A 25,646-nucleotide genomic window follows, 5' to 3' on the forward strand; every position below is an offset into this window, starting at 1 on the left:
GTGAACCCAAAATACAGACAAAGGTGAAGGAACTGAATATTACTAGACGTGAAGGCTTTATTTACACACAGGAACTTGACACTTGGAATTTTTTAACATGAACTGTGAACTATGGCGGAAGTCAAGCACTTGAAGCTGTGAGCATGAAGTGGGCTCTATGGTAGGTTTCCGGAAATGGGTCTTGGTAGATGGTAATCTGAGTCACTGTAACAGAGGTAGAGCAGCATCAGAAAGATCACTGGTGGAGGTTACAGTAAGTGAACGAGGTTATCTTCAATGTCTTATTTGGGGTTTCTGTAGCTCAGGAGGTAAAGCTGGTCTGATCTGACCTACTGATCAGAAGGTTGGTGGTTCGATCCCTGGCTCCTCCAGTCTGCATGTCAAGTATCCTTGGGCAAGATACTAACCCCAACTTGCTCTCCGATGCATCCATCAGAGTATGAATGTGCGTGAATGTACTTAGAAAGCACTAAGTTCAGATAAAGTGTTTGTGAGAATGGGTGTGATTGGGTGGATGTGGCATGTTGTATAGAGCGCTGTGAGTACTCCGTGAGAGTAGAAAAATGCTATATAAGAATCAGTCCATTTACCATTTACTTGTCAGTAATTGGAAAGCAACTTGGGGAAGGCAGGTGGTGAGGTCTGGGTGAGTACTTGTTAGCTTTGAATCCAGGCCAAGTGGTCCAGTAAGTCTAAGAGACGAAAGGCATTAATGTGGCTGTGAGTGAATCAAGAAGACCAGCATCCAGGAAAACGTGACTGAACTGCAAGGGTGAGTAGATGATCCGAGGATTAGGAGGTTAGCAGAGTTATTGGGAGTGCTGATGTTATATTCAGCCTAGTAGATTACTGTCAGGTGTGGACAATGGACAGGCTGACCAGGCTTCACCCAAAGGCAGAAACCAGAGTCTAGTGGGAAACCACCGCCGCTCACACAGACCATGACAGCAGCATGACCCCCCCCCCCCCCCCCCCCCCCCCCCAAAGCATTCTCTTTCACTTGGCATCATTTACCTCTCCCTGCTCCAATTTCTGATGTGTCCACCTTTGCAATGATAACTGTGATCAGGGTGAACCAAAAAGGCGCTGTGGTGAACAGATACTTCAGTTTGGTGAATGCAGTTTCAGCTTTGGGGGACCAGATGCATGCTGAGACTTGAGTGGTGCAGCTACCTGACTATAGTTGCAAATGAACCCTCTATAAAAAATTGCTATTCCCAAAACCCATTGGAGATGCTTCTTGAATCTACAATGGGTACAAGGGGTAGGCCACTCTGTTAAAGCTTTCACATTTGCCAGATCCGTCTTCACCTGCCCCCGTGCCAAAATGTAACTGAAAAAAGTTATTGATGAGGAATGGAATTCACACTTTTTTGCTTTGACATAAGGTTTATTCTCCAGCAAACGTTGGAAAAATAGCATGGACATGAGACTGATGTTCCTCACAGGTTTTGGGAAAAATGAGGATATCATCCAGATACACCAATACAAACCTGTCAAGGAAGTCCCGGAGGACATCGTTAACTAATCTTGAAACATTGCGGGAGCATTAGTTAACCCAGGCGGCATGACCAAATACTCGTAGTCCCCCAATGGCATGTTTAAAACGGTCTTCCACTTGTCTCCCTGATTGATCTGGAAAAAGTGGTAAGCGTTGCGGATGTGGGGTTTTGTAAACCCAGTGGCACTGTGAAATGGCCTGAAAGCAGAGCTAATGAGGTAATAGGTACTTATTCTTGATGGTAATATCACTGAGGCCCCTGAAGTAAATGCATGGCCAGAGAGAGCCATCCTTTTTCCCCACAAAAAAGAAGTTCCAACTTGAGATGACAATCGTTGGATTATGCCTGCACCGAGGGATTCCTTAATGTACTTTTCCATAGCCGCACACTCAGGTCTAGACAGGTTATAGAGCCAGCTAGAAGGCCGGGTGGAGCCAGAGAGTAGTTCTATGGTGCTGTCCTGTGGTTTGTGAGGTGGCAGTGAAAGCGCTTTACTTTTGCTAAATACTTCCTGAAGATCATGACATTTGGTGGGGACAGAGGAGAGATCTAAAACAGTCTCAGTGTTGGTTGATGGTTCCACAGGTTCCGGTGGACGGGCAGAAACAAGGCAATTTGAATGACAGAACAGACTCTAACTGATTACCCTCTGACCTGACCAGTCTAAGTGGGGGTTATGTAATTCTAGCCAAGGAAAGCCGAGTATGAGTGGTTTGTGAGGTGCATGAAAAGCAAAAAAGGTAAGTGTTTTCTTGTGATTGCCAGGGGAGACAGGCTCTGTGCGCTGAGTTGTGTGAGGGGACACTCGGTTATTTAATGACTTAGTGGGAATGGGCGGATTAAGGGGGCATAGAGGGATGTTTAACTGTCTCGCTAACTCAGACTCCATGAGGTTCTGATTGAACAAGAGCCTGAAAGGTCTGGTTAAGTAGAACAGAGAGTTGGAGTTGCAATCTGGGTTTTTTTGTTTGTGTGAGTATCCTCCACGCTTATCCCTGAACTTTCCAGTGGGCAGACCCTGGTGTGGAATCGAAAACAGACAGGTTCATCACGAGAAGCAAGCTGATCTTTCATGGTTTGATTTAATGACTGAAAAACATACAGCGGACGGTGGTTAGCACTGTTGCCGCACAGCAAGAAGGTCCTGAGCAAAAGTCTTTACAAACTCAACCAGGAAATCATCATGCGAGCAGAAAGAAAGAGGATGAGCAGATAGGTAAGCAAGAGAAACCCGCCAGCGTCCCAGGTTTCCAGAGAAGGTTCAGGTTCTAGGTACCTGAAATGGGATGTAATTCAATTCAATTCAATTTTATTTATATAGCGCCAAATCACAACAGTCACCTCAATGCGCTTTATATTGTACAGTAGATCGTACAGTAATAGATACAGAGAAAAACCCAACAATCATATGACCCCCTATGAGCAAACACTTTGGCGACAGTGGGAAGGAAAAACTCCCTTTTAACAGGAAGAAATTTTTGGTGTCAAAGTCAAAGCACAGATCCACCCAGTCTCTGTATTTCAGCTTATTTCCTTTATACACACATTTAACAGGAACAGTTTCAGACAGCTAGTGTTTACCTGACATTACCTGCGTACCTCACAGTTTGCAGGTAATGGGCATAATAATTACTGAACAGAGACATCCTGCTGTGAACTTTGTTGCTGTGGATCTAAAATGTAAAAATACATCTGAGAAGATTTCTAATCATGATTTTATGAGCCCCCAAAGTTTGATTCTGTTCATCTGGACGTAGCGCTCTCAGCGGGAGAAACATTTTGTCACTCATCAAGATGACTTCTTCAGGCTCAGCTGACTGCAGCTTAACCCCAATCTTATAAAGAGTACATCTGCATAATGACTCAAACCTAATGGTCAAGGAACTGACCTCCCAGCCTTATTGTTCCTTCAGTGGGCTGGTTTCAGTCATTATGCAAATGTACTTTTTATAGGGTTGGAAACCAGAAGTCAGCTGAGACTGACGAAGTCACCTGGATGAGTGACGAAATGTTTCTCCCACTGAAAGCGCTACGTCCAGATGAACAGAATCAACTTTTGGGATTTACTAACCTGGATGATTGAGCATGGATCAAGACGGGTTTTTATGAGGTATACAGTTTCTTATAATTTCTAAACCAGAAGGTTGAGGAGATGGAGCTCATGATAACTGGCTACTGCCCTTCAGCGTGCTTTATGAAATCATCCAATCAAAATAAAGTTGGCCTTTAGGGAGAGCGGGTCTTTAAAGGGGAATCAGCCAAAGCAGCTTTTAGACAGAAAATGAAATGAGTCCAGGATGTGATACATTATTTATAACTACATTTACAGTAATCACACATATTAGAATTAATAAAGTGACCAGCAGTACTGTAGTAAGTGTAATACTGCAGTACTCACAGGCCTGTGCCAGCAGACACTGAACTACTGTCACTAAATCAACCTGCTCTTCACTGGTTTCCATTTACATACATTGGAATAATTGTGTTTAATTTGAAATATTTTTCTTCTGTTACACTTAAATTCTTGAACATTTTTTTATTTAATTGTGCATTGTAGTGTACTCATTTGTACACATTTGATTACTTAGATTCAACATATAAAGAGATTTTATTTGATAATAAATATTATTGTTTTGTTGTTCTTGTTATTTTTTTCAGGCTGAGCAGCTGTAACCTGTCAGAGGAAGACTGTACAGATTTGTTGTCAGTGGTCAGCTCCCAGTCCTGTAGTCTGAGAGAGCTGGACTTGAGTACCGACAGCCTGAAGGCTTCAGCAGTAAAGCTTCTGTCTGCTGCAGTGGAGAGTCCACACGCCAAACTGAATATTCTGAGGTCTGACCGATTTGTATTCTTTTTTCTTTTGTTTGTTTGTTTTGTTTTGTTTTTAACTGAGAAAATAAATCCAGCAATTTAAACAGTAGAGGTAAACTTGATCAATTTACTGTTGTTTCGTACCACATCTGCTCAGCATAAAACAACAAGGATTCTTAAAATATAAGATTAGTTATTGCACCCTGATTACACTTTAACATCAGTCTTTGTTCATGTTTTCATTTTCAGACTCAACGTCTGTGAACTTCTAGCGGAAAACTGTGAAGCTGTGTCCTCAATGCTCAGCTCTCAGTCCTCTACTCTGACAGAGCTGGACCTGAGTATCAAAAATGTGCAGGATTCAGGAGTGAAGATTCTGTCTGCTGGACTACAAAGTTTAAACTGTAAACTAAATACTCTGAGGTCAGATCAATTGACATTTTGTTTTTTTTAAATGAACCAATTAAACATTTTATTCAAGGCTTCCGGTTCCAGCGCTCGTGGGGATGGACACCTAGTACGAGAGCTCTCGACTGAAACTTATTAAAACTGCCCCAAGTAAATTAATACACTATCTAAGTGCACATAAAGAGGAAAAAGGGGTTTAAATGATGTCCAGAAAGAACAAAATAGCTAAGAAGTTAACGTTTGAAAACGTGGAAGATGGCAATGTGCAGCTAACAGAAGGGGCTAACGTTAGCCCCTATAAGGCTGGCCGAGGCCACTCTCCCACTCCTAGCCGCGAGGATTCTGGGACAGAAGATGAGGTTGACCCAGCAAGTTTGACGCTGATACTGAAAGAACTGAGAGGCGTTGGGAAAGAGGTGAAAGAATTTCGAAAAGACACGAAAGCGCAACTGGTGGAAATAAGGGGTGAGTTGGATAAAGCCAATGCGCGGCTTAATGATGTGGAAACCAGGGTTGCAGAACACAAAGATAAGCTCCAGAACACAGACGAGATTTTGTCTGAGATACTAACAATGCAATTCAATGTTATTTATATAGCGCCAAATCACAACAAAAGTCACCTCAAGGCGCTTCATAAATACAGAGAAAAACCCAACAATCACATGACCCCCTATGAACAAGCACTTTGGCGACAGTGGGAAGGAAAAACTCCCTTTTAACAGAAAGAAACCTCTGGCAGAACCAGGCTCAGGGAGGGGCGGGGCCATTTGCTGTGATTGGTTGGAGTGAGAGAAGGAAGACAGGATAAAGACATGCTGTGGAAGAGAGACAGAGGTTAATAACACATATGATTCAATGCAGAGAGGTCTGTTAACACATAGTGAGTGAGAAAGGTGACTGGAAAGGAAAAACTCAATGCATCATGGGAATCCCCCGGCAGCCTACGTCTATTGCAGCATAACTAAGGGAGGATTCAGGGTCACCTGGTCCAGCCCTAACTATAAGCTTTATCAAAAAGGAAAGTTTGAAGCTGATCTTCAAAGTAGAGAGGGCGTCTGTCTCCTGAACTCAAACTGGGAGCTGCTGCCACACCCAGTCCAACATAGCCAGGCTTTCTTTGCTGCTTTGACAAAACCTCAAATCCCAGTCAGAGATGATGAGCATCATCACAGTGATGATCATTTCTCTATTAACCCAGGCTTTCTGCTTCAGGATCTGTGCACGCTCAGAAAACAAGGAGACCTTTAAACATAATTTCACTAAATGGATGGATTGAGCTCAGCCTACAGATGAACTGGTGCCAGAGATCATAAAGAACATCAAACAGTCAAATTCAACACTTTTAATGGAAATATGAGATTAATCTTAAAAGTATAGATAGTGTCTGTCTCCTGAATCCAAACTGGAAGCTGGTTCCACAGAAGAGGGGCCTGAAAACTGAAGGCTCTGCCTCCCATTCTACTTTCAAATACTCTAGGAACAACAAGTAGGCCTGCAGTGTGAGAGCGAAGTGCTCTAATGGGGTGATATGGTACTACAAGGTCATTAAGATAAGATTGGGCCTGATTATTTAAGATCTTGTATGTGAGGAGCAGGATTTTGAATTCAATTCTGGATTTAACAGGAAGCCAATGAAGGGAAGCCAATACAGGAGAAATCTGCTCGCTCTTTCTAGTCCCTGTCAGGACTCTTGCTGCAGCATTTTGGATTAACTGAAGGCTTTTCAGGGAGTTTTTTGGACATCCTGATAATAACGAATTACAATAGTCCAGCCTGGAAGTAATAAATGCATGAACTAGTTTTTCAGCGTCACTCTGAGACAGGATATTTCTAACTTTAGAGATGTTGCGCAAATGGAAGAAAGCATGCAGGAAAAGTTTCAAACAAAACTAACATCACTGGAGGCTTACTCGAGGAGGGAGTCGCTCAGACTGTACAGGGTGCCGGAGGGAGAAGAATCGGGAGCTCCATCTATGGCCCACTTTGTGGAGAAGCTACTCCGGGAGAATCTCGCCATCCCACCATCAACACCGTTACAAATTCAGAGAGCACACAGAGTGTTATCATTACTCCCTCCGGACGGCTCCCAACCCAGATCGATCCTGGTAAAATTCCTGTGCTTCACGGTTAAAGAAGAAGTGCTGAGGCTCGCTTGGCAAAAGAAAGGTTTTATGTTGAATTCCAGCAAGATCAACCTCGACCACGATTACCCCCCTGAGATCATGGCTTTGAGGAAGGAGTATGCAGAGGCACGAAAGGTCCTAAAAGAGAAGAATGTACGGTTTAGGACCCTCTACTCAGCGTGCCTTAAGGTTTTTTTCGAAGGAGTGAAAACCTACAACACGGTGGAGGAGGCAACGGCTGACCTGGCGAGTCGGGGCCTGCCGGTAAAGGTGATTACACCACCGGCAACCCCCAGAGAAAAACTACAAAGATGCCCGCTGTGGCGGGGAGTTGGTGGTCGGCGTCCGCGTCAGATCCGAGGAGCTGCGGGATATAGAGAGAAGCTGCAAGTATACAGACGTGAAGAGAACGAATTTAATGTTATGTATTAGCTATGGACAACATGGTGAAATATGGTTACTGTCGAGCTAAAATGGGTGGGGCTTCTCGTGCTGTGAGTGACGTCGCAGTGGAAAGCCCCCTAACTCAGGGAGTAATAAGGGGTTTCCCTTCAAGTTGTGAGGGTGTCAGTGGAAGTGCTCCACTGTCAGAAGCCAGCTTAGGAGCTTTCAAGCTCCAGTTATGTTCAAATGTTTTCAGTTCATTCCTAACTTTTTTCACTTGTTACTGTTTTAAGAGGGGGTTGCCTGCTGCTATTGAGTTTATGCGCTGTGGTAACTTATTATATCTTTATGGGAAGTGAGTCAGTGAAAGTAATCTCTTTTAATGTTAATGGGGTTCTGAACGTGATTAAGATGAATAAGATACTGTCCAAACTAAGGAAGGAGAAGGCCCAGATTGCATTACTTCAGGAGACACACATGAACCAAGTAGATCACTTGAGATTGAAAAGAAAGGGTTTTAAATATGTATTCTCCTCTTCCGTTAAGTCCAAACACAAGAGGGGTGTGGCTACACTTATCTCTGGTACACTTAACTATGAACATATCTCAGAACTCTGTGACGAGGAAGGCAGATTGGTTAGAATAACAGAATGGATAGAGGGGTCTGAAATCACAATTTTAAATGTTTGTGCTCCCCCCGGGAGCGATTGGCTATTCTATAGGAATATGTTTGAGTTAATGGTGGATTCTCAGGGGATAGTTGTCTGTGGGGGGGTTTTAACTTTAGACTTGACCCTAAACTAGACTCCTCCTCCCCAACCAACCAGGTAACAGCACTTACTAGAAAAGTCAATTCCTATATGGTAGAGATGGGGATAATAGATGTATGGAGGGACCGCTACGCATCTACCAGAAATTTCACTCATTACTCTGGTTCATTTAAACACTGACATATTAACAAGAGATCTATCTGACCACAGTCCTATCTCTCTATCTTTGCAGGTGGCTAGGAAAAAATGTACCACACTGTGGAAATTGTTATCGCACCTTAATGATCCTGCCATAGTTTCCAAATTAAAGGTAGACATTAAAGAATTTCTAGATGTTAATGACACAGGAGAGGTATCTCCAGCTATTCTTTGGGATACGCTCAAAGCGGTAATGAGAGGTAAATTAATTTCTATCGCCTCCCACTTAAAGAGAGTTAAAGGGCAAAAGTTAGCAGATCTACAGGTAAATTTAAAGTTGAAAGAATAGGAAGACATAAACACCGCAAATCCTACTGTGAAGCAGGATATCATGAAAATACAGGATGAAATTAATGATATTTACACCCAGGAGGCCCAAAATAACTTAATTTTTTTGAGGCAAAAATACTATGAGACAGGAGGGAAATCTGCAAAATATCTGGCAAATAAATTACGCAAACAACTAGAGGAAAGTGCGATATACCAAATCAAGGACCCCAAGACTAATATTCTGGAATCAAAATTAGAAGACATTCAGAAATGTTTTGAGACCTTCTTTAGGGAGCTGTACTCACAGCCCAATGCTACGGAGGAGAATTGTACTGATGCCTTTCTTAGCTCTCTAGAATTACCTTCACTCCCGTCTCTCAAAAATGAGCTTCTAACACATCCCATTTTATTGGAAGAAATTAATGCTTTTTCCAGATTAAAACCAGGTAAGGCAGTTGGGCCGGACGGGTTCAGTTCTCAGTGGTATCGCACCCTGAGGGCAGATCTAGTCCCCACATTGCTGAAGTCATTTAACTACATCCTACAGGAGGGAGAAATCCCACCCTCCTGGAGGGAGGCAACTATTTCAATTATCCCAAAAGAGGGGAAAGATAAACGAGAATGTGGAAACTATCGACCAATCAGTGTCCTTAACTTGGATGACAAACTATTTACTTCTATTCTTGCTCGTAGACTGGAGAAGTTTTTACCTGACCTCATCGATTTAGATCAGACTGGTTTCATTCACTATAGACAAACAACTGACAACATTAGGAGAATATTACACATCTCTGCTCAAATACAAAAGAACAAAACTCAATCAATGATAGGAAGCTTGGACGCTGAGAAAGCCTTCGACTCGGTCAGATGGGTATTTCTGTATAAGGTTCTGGGGAAGTTTGGCTTTCACGACAAGTTTATTAGAGTAATCCAAGGTCTGTATGCTCGACCCTCAGCCCGTATTAAGGTGAATGGTGATCTCTCCAAGCCCTTTGCTCTGGAACATGGCTGTAGGCAGGGTTGTGCAATCTCGCCACTTCTCTGATTTATTCATAGAAACATTTGGCCAAACGATTAGACAAAATCATAACATTAGGGGTGTTGCATTGTCAGGAGTTGAACATAAAGTGGTAATGTTCGCGGATGATGTACTGGTCTGCCTGGAGGAGCCAGAGAGGTCTTTTAGTGAGTTGATGTCTACTTTAAGTGATTTGGGGAAGTTATCTGGTTATAAGGTCAATATTTCAAAAACACAGGTGATGACTTTAAATTATACAGCTTCTGCAGCTTTACGTAGGAAATTTAAAGTAAATTGGGATAATGAGAAAATTAAGTACCTGGGAATATATTTGACTGCGGACCTCTCGGGGCTCTTTCAGGCAAACTACGAGCCAATATCTGCAAGTATAAAAGCTGATCTGCACAGATGGAATCTGGTCCCCTTCATGAGTCTCAGCTCCCAGGTAACTTTTAAAGCATGGATATCCTGTGGCCTTACAACATTCCTCTCTCTTACTCATAGAAATATTGTGCTCAGATTTGAGACCTTACAGGACAACCTGACAAAATACAACATTCATAGATACTTACAGCTGAGATCATATATTGATCATGAATGCCAACTTCAATGATGCTGAGTCGCATTTTTTCCTCATCCTGAAAAATGCCACAACCATGACCCCTACTAAATCTATTTCTAAACTATACAAAGCCCTCTCTAGTGCCAGCAAGGATAATACTTTATACACTAAGGATAAATGGGAAAGGGAATCAGGGATTGCTATTTCTGTGGGGGAGTGGGAAAATGTTTTGTACTGCCAGTGGTCCACGTCCAGTTCTATGAGCTGGAAGGAACATGGCTGGAAGAATATTATTAGGTACTTCAAGACTCCATATCAGGAGAGGTACAAAGGGGCAATGCTGGAGACAATGCGGCTCGACTGTTGCTAACCATTTTCATGTCTTTTGGGACTGTCCCAAGTTAAAAAACGTTCAGGTCTCCTTAAGTGCAGTCTTTAACGTTCAAATACCTTTCGATTTTAAGGTTTTATACATGGGTTTGGTCCCCTTTCTGGAATGTAGGAGTGAGATTAAGTTGGTGCAATTACTCTTGGTGGCAAGTAAAAAAAAAATTACTAGAAGATGGTTAAGCCCAGCCCAGCCTACCCTAGACGACTGGTTTGGGATCATTTTAGAGATATTTAGGATGGAAAAACTTACATATCTGTTAAGAAATCAAAAAGCCAAATTCTACCAAATTTGGAACAATTGGATCCAATTCATCACCCCCACGAGGGCTGACTTCACTTGATCTCGCTATTACTTGGTTGTTTTTGTTTTGTTTTTACATTTACTTCTGTTACTATTGTTTGTTTATTTAGGTATTTGTTCACAATGATTGCAGCATGGGCACCCCTCCCAGTTTATGTTTATAGTTCCATGTAATGTGTTCTATATATCTCCTTTGGGAGAGCATGCGAGCAACTGTCCTAGTAATAGCTAGTGGAGGTTAATATGCACCCGCTGATCACTTTGTTTATCATTTGCTCTCCTGGACTTAATCTAAAACCTGGAAGGACTTTGTTCCCATGTTATTCATATACTGCTATGCAGATGGTTTTTTCTTGTCCAATCCAAATAAAGATATAATTTAAAAAAAACATTTTATTCAAGTTCATCCATATGATGTTGTATCTTAGTATGTTAAGGTTTCATCAAAAATAAAAAGATGGCATGTAATATAATAACAAACTTTACATAAGTATTATAGATTATCTTTTGTTTTTCAGACTGGGTGGCTGTAACCTGTCAGAGAGAAGCTGTGAAGCTCTGTGCTCAGTCCTCAGCTCCCAGTCCTCCAGTCTGAGAGAGCTGGACCTGAGTAACTCTGACCTGCAGGATTCAGGAGTGAAGCTTCTGTCTGCTGGACTAAAGAGTTCACAGTGTGCAGTGGAAACTCTCAGGTCAGGATTCAAACGTTAACACATATGATCATTTAAAATGTGAATTATATTATTGATTGACTTATCTATAGAGCTTTTAGCTAAACTTATATTTATATTTGAGTGGATTATTAGACTGAATTACTGTGTAAAATTTGTCACAGTCATACGATTTTGTTTATTTATTTATTTTTTTAATTCATGTACTGGCCATTTTACATAAATTTGGCTAATCTTCTACAATATATACATTTGATTTCGTTAGGAACAAAATGTTCAAATTACATATTTTGCTGGATATTGGGTATTAATGAAATTATGTCTTTAATGACACCACGTTTCCATATGTAGGAGGTTACTGGTGGTATTGTTTCAGTGTCTGAGTTTTCCTTGCAAAGAAACATCTGGAATTTAACAATACATGTTTTAAAGCTGTTTTCTCCAAAGGGATTTGTATTAGTGATGGTAAATTTGATTCTTTTTACCGAATCGAGTTTAAATGAGTCACTCACCAAAATGAATCGGGTTTTTTAAGTCATTTGAGTCTCTGAGTCAGTTGCCCAGAGAGTGCCAAAAATGTACTTTTTCTCTCAAACTTAATTTGTTTTTATTTTCATGTAAATCCTACTGCTACGATGAGTGACTGAAAAATAAAAACAACTATTTTATAGAGCAAAAAAGAATAAGATTTCTAAATTGGACATTTATTTTTGTTTATGTTATTAGTATTTCCTCTTTATCATCTTTGCACAAAAACAAAGTGTAGACTGAATGTTATATTGCATCAGTCAGACTATCAGGCTTCATCTCAGATGAAGGAGTGACTCTTCCGTGGTAACAAACTGTGAGTTTCAGCAGCTGAGAGGCAGGAGGGAAGGGTGAGTGAGTGGTCTTGATGCATTCTCAGTCTAGACTAGACTAGAAAGAGGGGCGCTGCTCTTGTGGCGACCAGCAGGTTGTCTCTCTCTGTCAGTGTCAGTGTTTTAACTTATTTTATTTCATTCTTTTATTCCTTTATATATATATTTTTTTGCCTGAGGAAATTCTATAGCATCGGCTTGTGCTTTGTGGAACTTCTTTTAACGAAGATGGGTTTTTTATTTCGCATGATTTTATTGGCAATCCTGACGGTTGTTTGGAGTCATTCCTTTACCATCAATAATCCTGGCTAATGTGCAGTCTCTGAGGAGTCAATTGGATGAACTGCATTTGAATGTCGCACACTTGCGTGGCTACAGGGATACATGTCTAATGGCATTCACAGAGACTTGGCTCAAGGACTCTGACCCTGATTGTTCTCTGGAACTAAATGGCTTCAGGTTTCCCATACGTTTGGATCGAGACCCCGGAGCTACCCAGAAATCTCAAGGAGGAGTGTGTTTGTATATAAATCAGAAATGGTGTAAAAGTGTGACCGTTCGTAGACAAGTGTGTCTGCCTGACATTGAGCTCCTCTCTGTGTCTTTGAGGCCGTTTTATCTGCCCAGGGAATTCCCACAGATCAACGTCACCATTGTTTACATCCACCCTAAAGCGAATCCTAAGAATGCGACTGACACCATCTCCATTTTTTTCCTAATAACAAACCATGGTCTTCAAAAGGTCTTATGAGGCTGATTCATGAAAGGAAAAAAGCTTTTATTGAAGGGAATATCTTGAAAGTTAGAGAAATTAGGAAGGAGATCAGATCAGAAATTAAAAAAGCCAAAGTAAAATACAAGGATAAGGTAGAGGCGGAGATGGGTAGCAATAACTTAAGGGTGGCCTGGGCAGGCATGAAACACATGACTGGTCACTGTTACAGTGACTGTAATAAGATAAGTCTTCCTGGTTTTAGTTCAGACTCTCAGTTAGCAAGTAGAGAAGCTTATAGACCCTCTACAATTTGCATACAGGCCTCGTAGACATGTTGATGATGCAGTGGTCACTCTGTTGAACTTCCTTTATCGCCATCTTGATGGCGCCAAAGCTCATGCTCAGCTCTTATTTATTGATTTTTCTTCAGCTTTTAATACTATCCAGCCACATCTTTTAGCTGATCACTCTGTTGAATCTGTTTTAACTTTCTGTATCATTGCTTGGTACGGTAATATGTCTCTGAATAATAAGACCAGACTTAACAACCTGGTTAAAGTGGCTGGTAAGATTTCAGGGAGGTCTCAGGTCCAGCTTGTGGACTTTTATAACAGGCAGGTGCTGAGGAAGGCGACCTCTGTCATGTTGTGTGCAGATCATCCTCTCTTTAATGATTTTCAACTGCTTCCATCAGGTCGTCGTTATAAAGTGCCTGCAGTGAAGACAAAGAGACATAGATTGTCTTTTGTACCTACTGCTATTATCATAGTTAATAACACTGAACCATATGTGTTGTTGCCATTGCACATTGTACTTTTTTGATGAAAAATCTAGGTTGTTTTCTCAGGCTTATATTATATTATATTATTTTGGAGTGTGTATGTGATGTGTTGGTTGCCTGTTTGTTTGTTTGTACGGACATACTGCAAATCAATTTCCCATTAGGGACAATAAAGTTACCAATAACCAATAATCATCCAGGTAAGTAAATCTCCAAAAGTTGATTCTGTTCATCTGGACGTAGCGTTTTGTGGGAGAAATGTTTCATCATCATCCAGGTGACTTCTTCAATCTCGGCTGACTGCAGGTTTCAATCTTATAAACAGTACATTTGCATAATGACTGAAACCAGCCCACTGAAGGAACAATGGGCTGGGAGGTCAGTTCCTTAATCATAATTATGCAAATTCTCATGACCATTGATCAAAGCCCACTGATCAAAGCCCACTGATCAAAGCCCACTGATCAAAGCCCACTGATCAAAGCCCACTGATCAATAGCCATGAGAACCATTCACAGAGAGTTGGGGAATGGCTGCAATCACAGCATTTTAATCATTATTTTAAAGGCTGTAGATTGGAGCCATTGCTCTAACAGTGTACAAATGTAACAGGGCTTGGTGCTGATGCTAACAGTGCTAGCTGCTTCAGCCTTTATTTACACATTATAAGCACATTTCGCTTATTTTAAACAGTACCGTATTTTCACGACCATAAGACGCACTGTACTAAAAGGCGCAGTCTCAGTTATGTGTGCCATTACAGTATTTAACACAGACATAAGGCGCACTGGATCATAGGGCGCATACAAGTACCGTATGCGTATTTAAAAATAAAGCGGGAGCAAACCTGAGTTCGTTACCTTATTCACATTTTTATTACCAGTAATCGTCATCATCAACAACACACAAGCATACAAGTGTGCGTATTTAAAAATAAAGCAGGAGCAAAACAAAGTTTGGTACTCACATTTTTATCATCAAACCCATCGAAGTTCTCATCCTCTGTGTCTGAATTGAACAGCTGCGCTAAATCTCCATCAAACATGCCAGGTTCACTTTCTTCACTGTCAGAGTCACTTTTCGTGCCGTGCGGCTCCTCGGAAACGATGCCGGCTTTTGCGAAAGCTCGAACAACAGTGCCAGCAGACATGTTAGCCCAAGCATCTACAATCCATTGGCAAATTGTGGCGTAACTCGCCCGGCGCTGCCTTCCACTCTTAGTGAAACTGTGGTCTCCATCGGTCATCCATCGCTCCCAGGCCGCTCGCAGCCTTACTTTGAACGGGCGGTTCACACCGATGTCCAGCGGTTGGAGTTCCTTTGTCAGGCCTCCCGGAATGACAGCAAGCTCACAGTTCATTTGTTTCACTAGTTTTTTCACATCGGCTGTGAGATGGGCACGCATAGAGTCACAGATCAACAGCGATGGTGATGCGTGGAAAAAACCACCTGGTCTCCTTACATACACCTCCCTCAGCCAGTCTTTCATCATTTCCTCATCCATCCAGCCCTTTTCGTTTGCCTTAATGATGATTCCTGCTGGAAACTTCTCTTTAGGCAAAGTCTTTCGCTTAAAAATCACCATAGGCGGCAGTTTCTGTCCATTAGCATGGCAGCCAAGCACAACAGTAAAAGAAGACTTTTCATACCCCGTTGTGCGTATCGCTACCGTGCTGGTCCCCTTCTTCTCCACAGTGTGACTCACCGGGATGTCAAAAGTGAGCGGGACCTCGTCCATGTTTGTGATGTGGCTGGGCTGGATGTTTTTGTCGCCGATGTGTTTGCTGCAGTAGGAGAAGATGGCCAGCTTTTCCTTATAATCCGCTGGAAGTTGCTGCGCTACCGTAGTCCTGGTCCGGATGGAAAAATGGCACCGTTTCATCAAACGAAAGCACCAAGACGGGCCTCCTCGGAAATGTTCAATGTTCATCTCTTCAGCTAGTGAAACTGCTTTTAGCCGAATGGTGAAGTCGAAAGGCTTCTCCCGCTCGCTCTTTGCTCGATGATCCACCGCTCGAGTCTTTCCTCCAACTCGGGCCACCTCGCCTTATGTCCGCGGAAACTCAGCTGCGTTTTCTTGACCTGCCGGAGCTTGTTTTCTAGCTTCCTCCATTTGCGAACCATCGATTCGTTAATCTTAAATTCTCTCGCGGCTGCTCGATTTCCATGTTCCTCCGCGTAGCTGATGGCCTTCAGTTTAAACTGTGCTTCATAAGCGTGTCTCTTTGCCATTTTCAGGGTTGTTAAAACAACGATGTTCTGCATAACGCAGATACCTGTTCTTTTATACAGGTATGTGCGATTGTCCGGTATATACGATCAACGCCCACACTTCACCCTTTAGCGTTCTCATGGTGTTCTCTACTACGTCCTCCTTACAACACACAGGGCGCACTGCGCTATAGGGCGCGCCGCACTTTTTGAAGAAAATCTAAGACTTTTAAGTGCGCCTTATGGTCGTGAAAGTACGGTATATAAAACAGCTAGTACTGCTGGGACGTTATATTTTCACAAGCTAACATGAGCCAATCAGTGAGATGTCTAGCCATGACAGTTGTATGTTGCTGTGAGAAGAGTCGGGCTACATACAGTGATGATAGTGTTAGCCATGTTAGCATTTAGCTTCTATGTTTTTATAGTTTACACTTCTTGTTTATTGCTAGCTGCTCTGTTTAGTTGCTTTAGGGTTTCTTAGTTTACTTTTCCTGCATTATTTTGGTAGTTATCGTGCTTGGTGTCATAAGTTCAGTTTGACTTCCTCCCCTGACATTGTCTACATTAGTTTCAGCTGTGGAAGGATTTATTGAGTGTTTTCTATTTCTTCCATTTGAACAATAGTGGTGCACTCTATGCTTGTAGCTGCTGTGTGCTACGTTCTTCTGTCAAACAAGATGGCGCCTGTGTTTGGCTTTGCCGCCGCTGCAGCTTGCTGGAGGCAACAATGTAGTTTTTCACTGTCGTCAATCATTTTTTGTAATGTCATTTTTGCTCTTTTGAGTTCTGACTTAATTTCTGCTGCTTTAAATTATGATTGGGAGATACTGTTAACCCTTTAAGGCCGGTCAGAGTGGGAACGCTCAGTTTTGCGTAACTATTTTTAAATGCCTGTAGATCGGCAACCACACAAGCTAGTGCAATAATTTTTAATTTTGCATGTGAAACCGGAGTTGTACTTACATCTTATGTATCCAGCTTATCCTAGGTCACCGTTTCCTTCCACACATAGCTTTGCAAAAGTTGCATGAAAAGCACTTGCAGCAACAAAAAAGTAATATTCCAGAAACACGCTTTACCAATCCGATCAGATGTTCATAGCACTTCCTACGTTGGAATAGATGTCAGCCCAAACTATCGTATGTCCGCCATTACCTGCCCGAAACCTGAAGTGATGTCGTTTTTGCGAAAATTCTAGTTGTTTGTTTGTTTGTTTTTTTTACCTTGAAGCCTACACTGGTGTTTTTAAAAGTCATGTTTGAGTTTACCCTTTCAGTATAGTTTCTGGGAGGCTTAGAACTCAAATTACACAGTTGGAAATAGTTTATTTTGATGCACTGAAGTTTTTCTTGCAAATTCACATGGTAGTATTTATTTTAGTTTTTCATGCAGTATATACAATTTGGTGTATCTCAAAAATACAACTATGGATACACTCAAATTACATTTCCTGTGGTTGGAAACTATTTTGTGCAACTTTTTTAGTTCTTCCGTTTTGAGGGATAAACCTCTTAAATTTCTCTAACTACAAATATATGTAAAAATACAAAACAAAACAATTTTCAATTTGTTCTAGTTTATTGCACTTTTTGCTGTATATGTATATATGTATATGTAGTTACTATGGACTGAATGCATACATATTATTAAAATTTGGGCTATAACGGTTGTATTGATGTATAGCAACTTGAACTGCTCCCCAAAATGGCACTACAGCAGTGGTTCCCAAACTTTTTTTGCTGGGCCCCCCTTTGTTTTACACGAAAAACGTTCGCCTCCCCCCCGGCGCGTGAACAGCACGCACACGCACTAACACATCCTCCAACCACACACGCCCATATTTTGCTCCATTGCGGTTTATTTCACACCTCAAACATTTAGTAAACAATTAAGCAAATACAAGTAATCTGCAATAAATTACAGGTAGTAAGAAAATAAACTACTAAATCTTTTACGCTACGTCCGCACCTACACGGGTATTTTTGAAAACGCAGCTGTTTCATCCAAACAGTGTTTCAAATCACCAAAAACTGAGATTTTTTTAAAACTCCTTTTTTGCGGACGAGGAATACAGAGTTCATCTGGCAACGTCAAAGGTTGCGCCTTTTTTCACGTCACGTTATTGTTTATGTGAGATGAATTGCAGAATGGCAGACAGAGACAAAATACTGTTAATCTGAGTATCTGCAGGTTTCACACGCAGTTACTGTCCCTCCATTTACAAAGGCGTCACGGGTAGTTGTTTTTTCTTCTTCTGTAATACTAATCAACATTGCTGTCAATACATTTTCAAAAAATGCCTCTCTGTGCAAAATGGGTTCAAAAACATAAACAGCTGTGGGATCCTGTTTGTCTGTGATTTGAATCGAGGGAACAAATCGTGGCAGGATCAGCCTGATGTTATTTGTATCCCGCTGTAACTTTACTCTATAAAGAGCAAACATCTCCAACATGTCAGGAGTAGTTAGTCACTACAACAAGTGTTTGTGAACTAAAAATTAAGAATGTGGGATCCTGTTTGTCCATGATTGGAAGAGCCCAGCGCTGCTCCCGACGCAGGGACCTACCTCAGCACCTGTGCAGGTGAAGCCAAAGGGCAGATTTGCTTCACCATATTTTCTAGTCTTTGGCTTAGAATGAAGTTGGTTTGGAAACATATTCAGCGATGCTTCATCTCCTGCTTTGCGTTTCTGTGGGCGCCGTGCTAGCAGTGTTCAAGCGTTTTGTTCCCCTCCCTTTTCATACCGCGCCCCCCCTGCCATGGCTCTGCGCCCCCCCTAGGGGGCGGGCACCACAGTTTGGGAAGGTCTGCACTACAGCATGTAAAAATCTAAAGATAAGCTCTGGCAGACTTGGTTCTATGGTAGGTCTTAAAGCGTTTAACATCAAAGATTCAGTGGAGAGCTACTGTAACAGCTGAACAGAAAAACTCTTCCTCCCCTGGTGTGCTACTCTTCACAACCCGCAGGACTTTCACCCTCAAGAGATGGAAAAGGGGAACGAGGGCCGACGTCCAGGTGAAACTGAGAAGCTACCAGAGGCTAGCTTCTTGGCTGTGGGGAGAATCCTGGTGCCTGCGTCCACTTCCTCTCCTGACATTTAGTTAATATGTTACGCCGGTGACTGGGACCTGGGCTCTGTGGCTCAGAAGCAGTTTTTCTCACGGTGTGTCCGTCAAACGTTCACTGTTTTTATTGATAACAGCTATGTCTGCTCATCGATCATTGCTTCCCCCAGCTCTGGAGTCGCTGCCCTGCCCAGCAGGTCCACAGGTCTGCATTGTCTTTATTTCAAGTGCCGCTGCAGTCAGCTGTTGATTTTGCAGATCGACCGTCATCAACTCGGTTGGCCCCGCTTAACGTTCGCTCCATAACAAACAAATCATTTATTCTAAGCGATCTCTTTATTAAAGAGTCTCTAGATTTCATGTGTCTGACTGAGACGTGGCAGCAAAATAAGAATTATGTCCAATGTTCCCTCTAATGTTTCATGTGTCTGAGCGAACACACAAACTCCCTGAGCGGTCCCTTGGATCACTGGATCACGTTGTCATTAACGTGGCTTCACTCTACATCAACCAAAACACCGGTGTCGGCACATGAGGACGCTGTCATAGCCCGTCAGCGACGTTGATTAGCTGCGTATATACGAATGTGAATCATTGGCTGGACTATGGGATAAGGCGGCATCGTTCTAAATACTGGAGCAGCCAGTCACTGACTAACACTGCAAAGCAGAATTGTTAACGTATTTATTTTAATTTCAATTCAGGTTAGTATTTAGTATTTAGTATTTATTTATTTATTGTCATTGTCAAGAACAATGAAATTGCGTTTGGGGCTTCCATACAACCCAAAAAAAAAGAAAATAATAAATACCCCTTAAAACCCAAGTGTACATATTTAACCCAGTGTGACTCCAATGCAATAAGACAATCCTTAGCAACAACATGAGAACATGACAAGTAATGTTCGTAGAAAATCAGACAAAGACCTGAGAAACATGACAAAGTACAACAATGCAACCCATTCAATATTATTGTACTGTGAGATATGATATCAGATATGATAGTTATCTATTTAAGAAGGAGGGGGGGCAGGAGGGGGAAGAGAATAAAGATATGATGCACCAATGCAGACCAGTTCATTGCTATTAAGAAGTTGGATATGGTTATTGTCCGTGAGAGGGGGGCAGAGAGTTCAGGAGCCTCACAGCCTGTTAGATATCTTTTTGTGCGCAATGCAGAATCTCTGTGTGCAGAGAGCGTGTCAGCGGATTGCGCCCGTGCGCAGCTTAGAGGGAACATTGATTATGTCCACTTGAATGAAATCTGCCCGGCTGGCTGCTCCGTCATCTGAACTCCGCGTCTTTTAGGACGTGGTGGAGGACTCGCTGTTGTTTACCAGGACAGATTCACATGCAGTCTGATGACCTCGGACTCCTTTTCTGCATTTGAGTCACAGATGATGGTCAGTTCTCTAAAAACCAGTTATTGTATTTTATTCTACCTGATGGGGTCTTTCTAACTGAATTTAATGACCTTCTGACATCCATCATTTCATTGGAGAAGGTTGGGAGATTTGAGCCGTCATATTGATGAAGCATCCTGTAACACTGCTGCTGAGCTCATCACTGTCACTGAGTCTTTTAACTTTAGGCAGCATGTTTCTGGCCCCACACATACAAAGGGTCACACACTGGATCTTGTTTTCTCCCTGGGTTTAAATATACATGATGTAAGTGTGGAGGATGTCCATGTGAGTGACCATAGCTGCATATTTTTTAACTTGTTATTTTACTTGGATCCTTCATCTCCTAAACTGATGATCCAAAGGCGGATTATAAACCAAGATGCTGCTGGAAGGTTCTCTGCCATGTTTGACCCTCGCATGGCTCGTAGTGACCTCGACTCACGTATTTTATCCTTTAATGATCAATGCAAGTTGTTGGAAAGCCCACTGATAACATGTTTACATGGCTAAAATGTTATGGCTCATTCATTGATAGTATTTTCGCCATAGAAATTGTTATGTCCTATATTGTTGAACCCACCATGTCTATGCTGATGCTCTTTGAACGCACCACATACGTACTCGAGGCCATGCAGTGGCTGCTAGTCTGTGTTCTCAGTATTTTTATGTGTCAGTTCCAGTTTTAGAGCTCTAAAGTGCAGCTATCGTGTTAGGAATATGTTAGGAATAGACAGGAACACTGAGCACACTGAGGTCAAATCTTTATTTAGGGCGACCGTGGCTCAGGGGGTTGGGAATCGCATCTGTAACCGGAAGGTCACCGGTTCGATCCCTGGGCTCTCTGTCCTGGTCGTTGTGTCCTTGGGCTTTACCCTACTTGCCTACTGGTGTTGGCCAGAGGGGCCGATGGCGCGATATGGCAGCCTCGCTTCTGTCAGTCTGCCCCAGGGCAGCTGTGGCTACAACCGTAGCTGCCTCCACCAGTGTATGAATGTGAGAGTGACTGAATAGTGGCATTGTAAAGCGCTTTGGGTGCCTTGAAAAGCGCTATATAAATCCAATCCATTATTATTATTATTATTTTACCACTCGCTGCATTCTTGATGTTCATGTTCTTCTCTTTCCCCTCACCCTGCAACCAGTCATGGTAGATGCTCCTCCTGGAGCCTGTTTTCACTGGGAGGATCTTTGTGTCAAAGGGAGTTCTTCTTCCCACCATCACCAAGTGCTGCTCACAGTGGAGGCAGTTACCTTACACTGTTAAACAGCTTCAGATGACTGTTGTTGTCTGTTGGGTATTGTAACTTATAAATAAAGTTACATTGAATGGATGTATGGATGGATAGATGTTATTGTGACGAAGAGAAAACGATTGTTGACAGATTGATTGTTGTTTTGTGTGTCTGCAGTCTGTCAGGCTGTCTGATCACAGAGGAAGGCTGTACTTCTCTGGCCTCAGGTCTGACCTCCAACCCCTCCCATCTGAGACAGCTGGACCTGAGCTACAATCATCCAGGTGATTCAGGAATTAAGCTGCTGTCGGCTGGACTGAAGGATCCAGGCTGGAGACTGGACACTCTCAGGTATGGAGAGAATGTCTGATAGAGGAGGAAGAGCTGGAAACATTTCCTGTGTCCTTCACTCACTTCCTGTTTGTTTCCTGCAGATGAGACATGAACAATCACACATGCAGGAATATTTTCAGGGACAGACACACTAGTCTAGCTGGATAGTTCATGGATATTTATGTAGGGGTCTCCAAGGAGTCTGGTTGCAGGAACATTTAGGTCACAGGTGTACCTGAGATAGATACCAGTGTACCTAATAAAGTGTCAGCCATGTGTATGTTTCCCATGCTGTATGTCCACAGTGACAGAAGGATGAAACAAGGCTGTGAATCATTTCAGTCTGTGTTTGTGACAAAGAGGCAGACAGGAGCAGCTAACATTTGGAAATGGAAGCTTAAATAATGACAAACTCTACATTCACAGCTGAATTAACAATAAATTTGTTCTCAAGTGCACATTTAGCAGCTAATGCTATTACTGTTTTCCCTTGCTTTCTACAACTTGAGCAGCTATTGCTAAGTAGGCCACTTTGCTCTGCTAAGGATTTATGTGACCATGATGGAAACTCTGATAAGCTAATGCTGCTAAGCTAATACTGTTTATGGGCCCTGTTAGAATCAATATTTCATTCTCATTCTGTTGTTTGAGAACAATATTAACGTTTCACATCATTATAACACAAGAGAAAAGGGTATTAGCGTTAGCTACTAATGCTTATTCACCTCAAATTAGCTTTAGCTGCTAATGGTAGCCTACTTAGCAATAACTGCTCACTAATATAATGCTAATTCACATCAAATTAGCATTAGCTGCTCAAGTTGTTATAAGGAAAGAGAAAACGGTATTAGCATTAGCTGCTAATAATTGTTCACCCCTAATTAGAGTTAGCCCCTAATGGCAGCCTACTTAGCATTAACTCCTGACGTCGTTGTAATGCAGGGGAAAAGAGTTACCATTATCGGATAATGCTAATTCACATCAAATTAACATTAGTTAACAACGGTAGACTTCATATCATTAGCTGCTGTCATTCTTACAAAGCAAACAGTATGAGCATTAGCTGTTAATGCTTTCTCATCTAACATTAGAATTGGCCACTAATGGCGTATTGTTAAAAAGTAAAAAAACACATTGTTAGCATAAGCGGATGATGCTAATTCACCTAAATTAGCATTAGCTAATGATGGCTACATACCTAGCATTAGCTACTCATATTGATATAAATCAAGAAAATATGGTATTAGCATTAGCTTTTAATGCTTTTTCATCTAAAATTAGAATTAGCCACTAATGGCGTGCTATTTAGCATTACCTCTTCACATCGCAGGGGAAAAGTTAAAATTAAATTTTAAAAAATGTTCAGATTAGCTACTCATATTGTTAAAAAGTAAGAAAAAACATTGTTAGCATAAGCGGATAATGCTAATTCACCTCAAATTAGTATTAGCTAATAACGGCAACCTACTTAGCATTAGCTGGTCATATTGTTATAATGCAAGAAAATATGGTATTAGCATTAGCTGCCAATTCCTAAATACCTAAAATTAGCATTACCTGTAATGGAAGTCTACTTAGCATTAACTCCTCACTAATGTAATGCTAATTCACATCAAATTAGCTTTAGCTTTAGTATTAGCTGCTAGCACCAGCCTACCCAGCACTAGCTGCTCACATTGTTAAAAGGGAAGAGAAAACGATATTAGCATTAGCTGGTAATAATTATTCACCCCTAATTAGAATTAGCTGCTAATGGCAGCATACTTAGCATTAACTCCTCACATCGTTATAATGCAAATGAGGCTAACTTACATTAAATTAGACTGCTGTTATTAGCTAATGCTATTTAGCAGTAGCTGCTCACATTGTTATAAAGCAAAGGAAAACGATATGAGCATTAGGTTCTAATGCGTATTTGCCTTTAATTAGACGTAGGTGCTAATGGCGACCTACTCAGCATTAGCAGCTCAGATGTTGTATTGCTAGGGAAAAGAGTGTTAGCATTAGCCGTTCACATTGTTATAAAGTTAAGGGAAATAGTGTTAGCATTAGCTACTCACATTGTTAAAAAGTAAGTGTTAGCATTAGTGCATAATGCTAATTCACATCCAATTAGCATTAGTTAATAACGGCAGCCTATTTAGCATTAGCAGATAATGTTGAATTTGGCCCACTGGAAAAGTTAAGAACTCAAGATTTAGGAGTGTTTCTCGATAGCTCTTTCTCATTTGAGAAACAAATAAATGTTGTTATTAAAACCAGCTGTAAGCTTTATATTGTTGATTGTCATTTCCCATATGGAAAAGATATATAAATCTTATAAAGTTTGTATCTGTCTTGTGTGAAACTTGTATGAAAAGCATACAAGAGTGAAAACAGATATAAGATCCCTTGAAAAATTATATAATGAAACTTGTATGTTTTCGATACTTACTAAAACAATATATGAAAGTAATGAGGAAATGGCCACTTTCGTGAGTATGACTTTCATCATATAAGTTTTTAGTCTTTTCCATATGGGATATGCTTAAAAATATTTACTCATACATGCTTAGTTTTATAATCGATTGGATGATGATAGAGGTTTGATCCTTAGTAGTCTGTAAAGACTCTGTGTGCCTTCCAGAGTGCTCTGGCATGCACACACCACTTGGGGCCATGAGAGAGGTCGTACCCTCTCTTACTGATTTATGGTGTAGGACAGGGGTCTCAAACTCAATTTAGCTGGGGGCCGCTGCAGGCAGAGTCTGGGTGAGGCTGGGCCGCATTAGGTTTTCCACAAGAAAGACATGGTTAAAAAATTCCAATCTTCTCAAATCTCTTTATTTTTATTTTTTAACAGAAAATATGAAAAATAAATAAACAAATTAAGAATTAATAAGAAAATCAATCAATCTGTAATACATAAATAAAATAATAATAAGATATTTTTAGTCAGTGAACTTGTGTGTATCTTTCAGTCTTCTATATCTGCATTGTTTAGATTGAAATGTCTGTATTAACAGTTCTATAACCTTCTTCTGAACATGAATGGAACACTGTAGAAAATGAACTGTTCTTCTGAACATGGCTTCTCTTGCCTACTCCTTGCTGCTAGAGACCTGGCAGCGTTTCCTCTCGCATAGCCGAGCCAGATTTGGCCTGAGGGAGGAAGCAGTTGCGACCCTCAGTATGTCTTGAAGATGATCATCCGTAAGTCTGGACCTGTACTTGGACTTATTGAAGTTCAAAGTGGAGAAGAGCTTTTGGCACAAGTATGTGCTACCAAAAAGGCACATGGTCCGCTTGAACATTCGGGAAAGCCGAGGGAAACTAGGGCTCAATTCTCTCAAAAATTGTCCAAGCTTGTCTGCTTTTCCACTCACCTCCCTGAACTTTGCTTTGAGTTCAGAGTTGCACTGCAGCTCAATGAGCTCCATTTGAAGCACAGAAGGGGCATCTTGCACATCAAAGGAGAAGGGGTCCGCAAAAATGTGAAAGGTGGCTCTGTGTGTCTTGAAGTCAGCAAATCTGTGATCAAATTCCTCCTGTAGCCTCAAAATGACATCAACATACTCGTCAGCACTGAATGGTGTGCCTGCATCCACGAGTGCCTTGCATGCTGGGAAATGGCAAAGGTTTGTCTGAGAGA

General features: G+C 41.5%; 1 protein-coding gene and 1 pseudogene across 4 annotated transcripts in view; one reads left to right on the forward strand and one right to left on the reverse strand.

Annotated features, from left to right (window-relative positions):
* LOC146576990 (protein NLRC3-like) overlaps window positions 1-25,646 on the forward strand; it is a 460,027-nt gene that overhangs the window by 185,053 nt on the left and 249,328 nt on the right. Inside the window, exons 5-8 of one of the 4 annotated variants that reach the window (XM_085268123.1) lie at window positions 4,161-4,334; window positions 4,563-4,736; window positions 11,256-11,429; window positions 21,860-22,033. The exons of 1 other annotated variant lie outside the window; for it this stretch is intronic. In XM_085268123.1, the coding sequence (XP_085124249.1) occupies window positions 4,161-4,334; window positions 4,563-4,736; window positions 11,256-11,429; window positions 21,860-22,033 (696 nt within the window). 2 more of the 4 variants (XM_085268120.1, XM_085268121.1) reach the window with 2 other exon arrangements.
* LOC146576995 (uncharacterized) overlaps window positions 1-25,646 on the reverse strand; it is a 259,842-nt pseudogene that overhangs the window by 3,535 nt on the left and 230,661 nt on the right.

The sequence above is a fragment of the Mchenga conophoros genome, linkage group LG3, assembly GCF_057382185.1.
Source record: "Mchenga conophoros isolate Kocher_MC1m ecotype Shallow Benthic linkage group LG3, M_conophoros_male_GT1.1, whole genome shotgun sequence".
Taxonomy (NCBI): Eukaryota; Metazoa; Chordata; class Actinopteri; order Cichliformes; family Cichlidae; genus Mchenga; species Mchenga conophoros.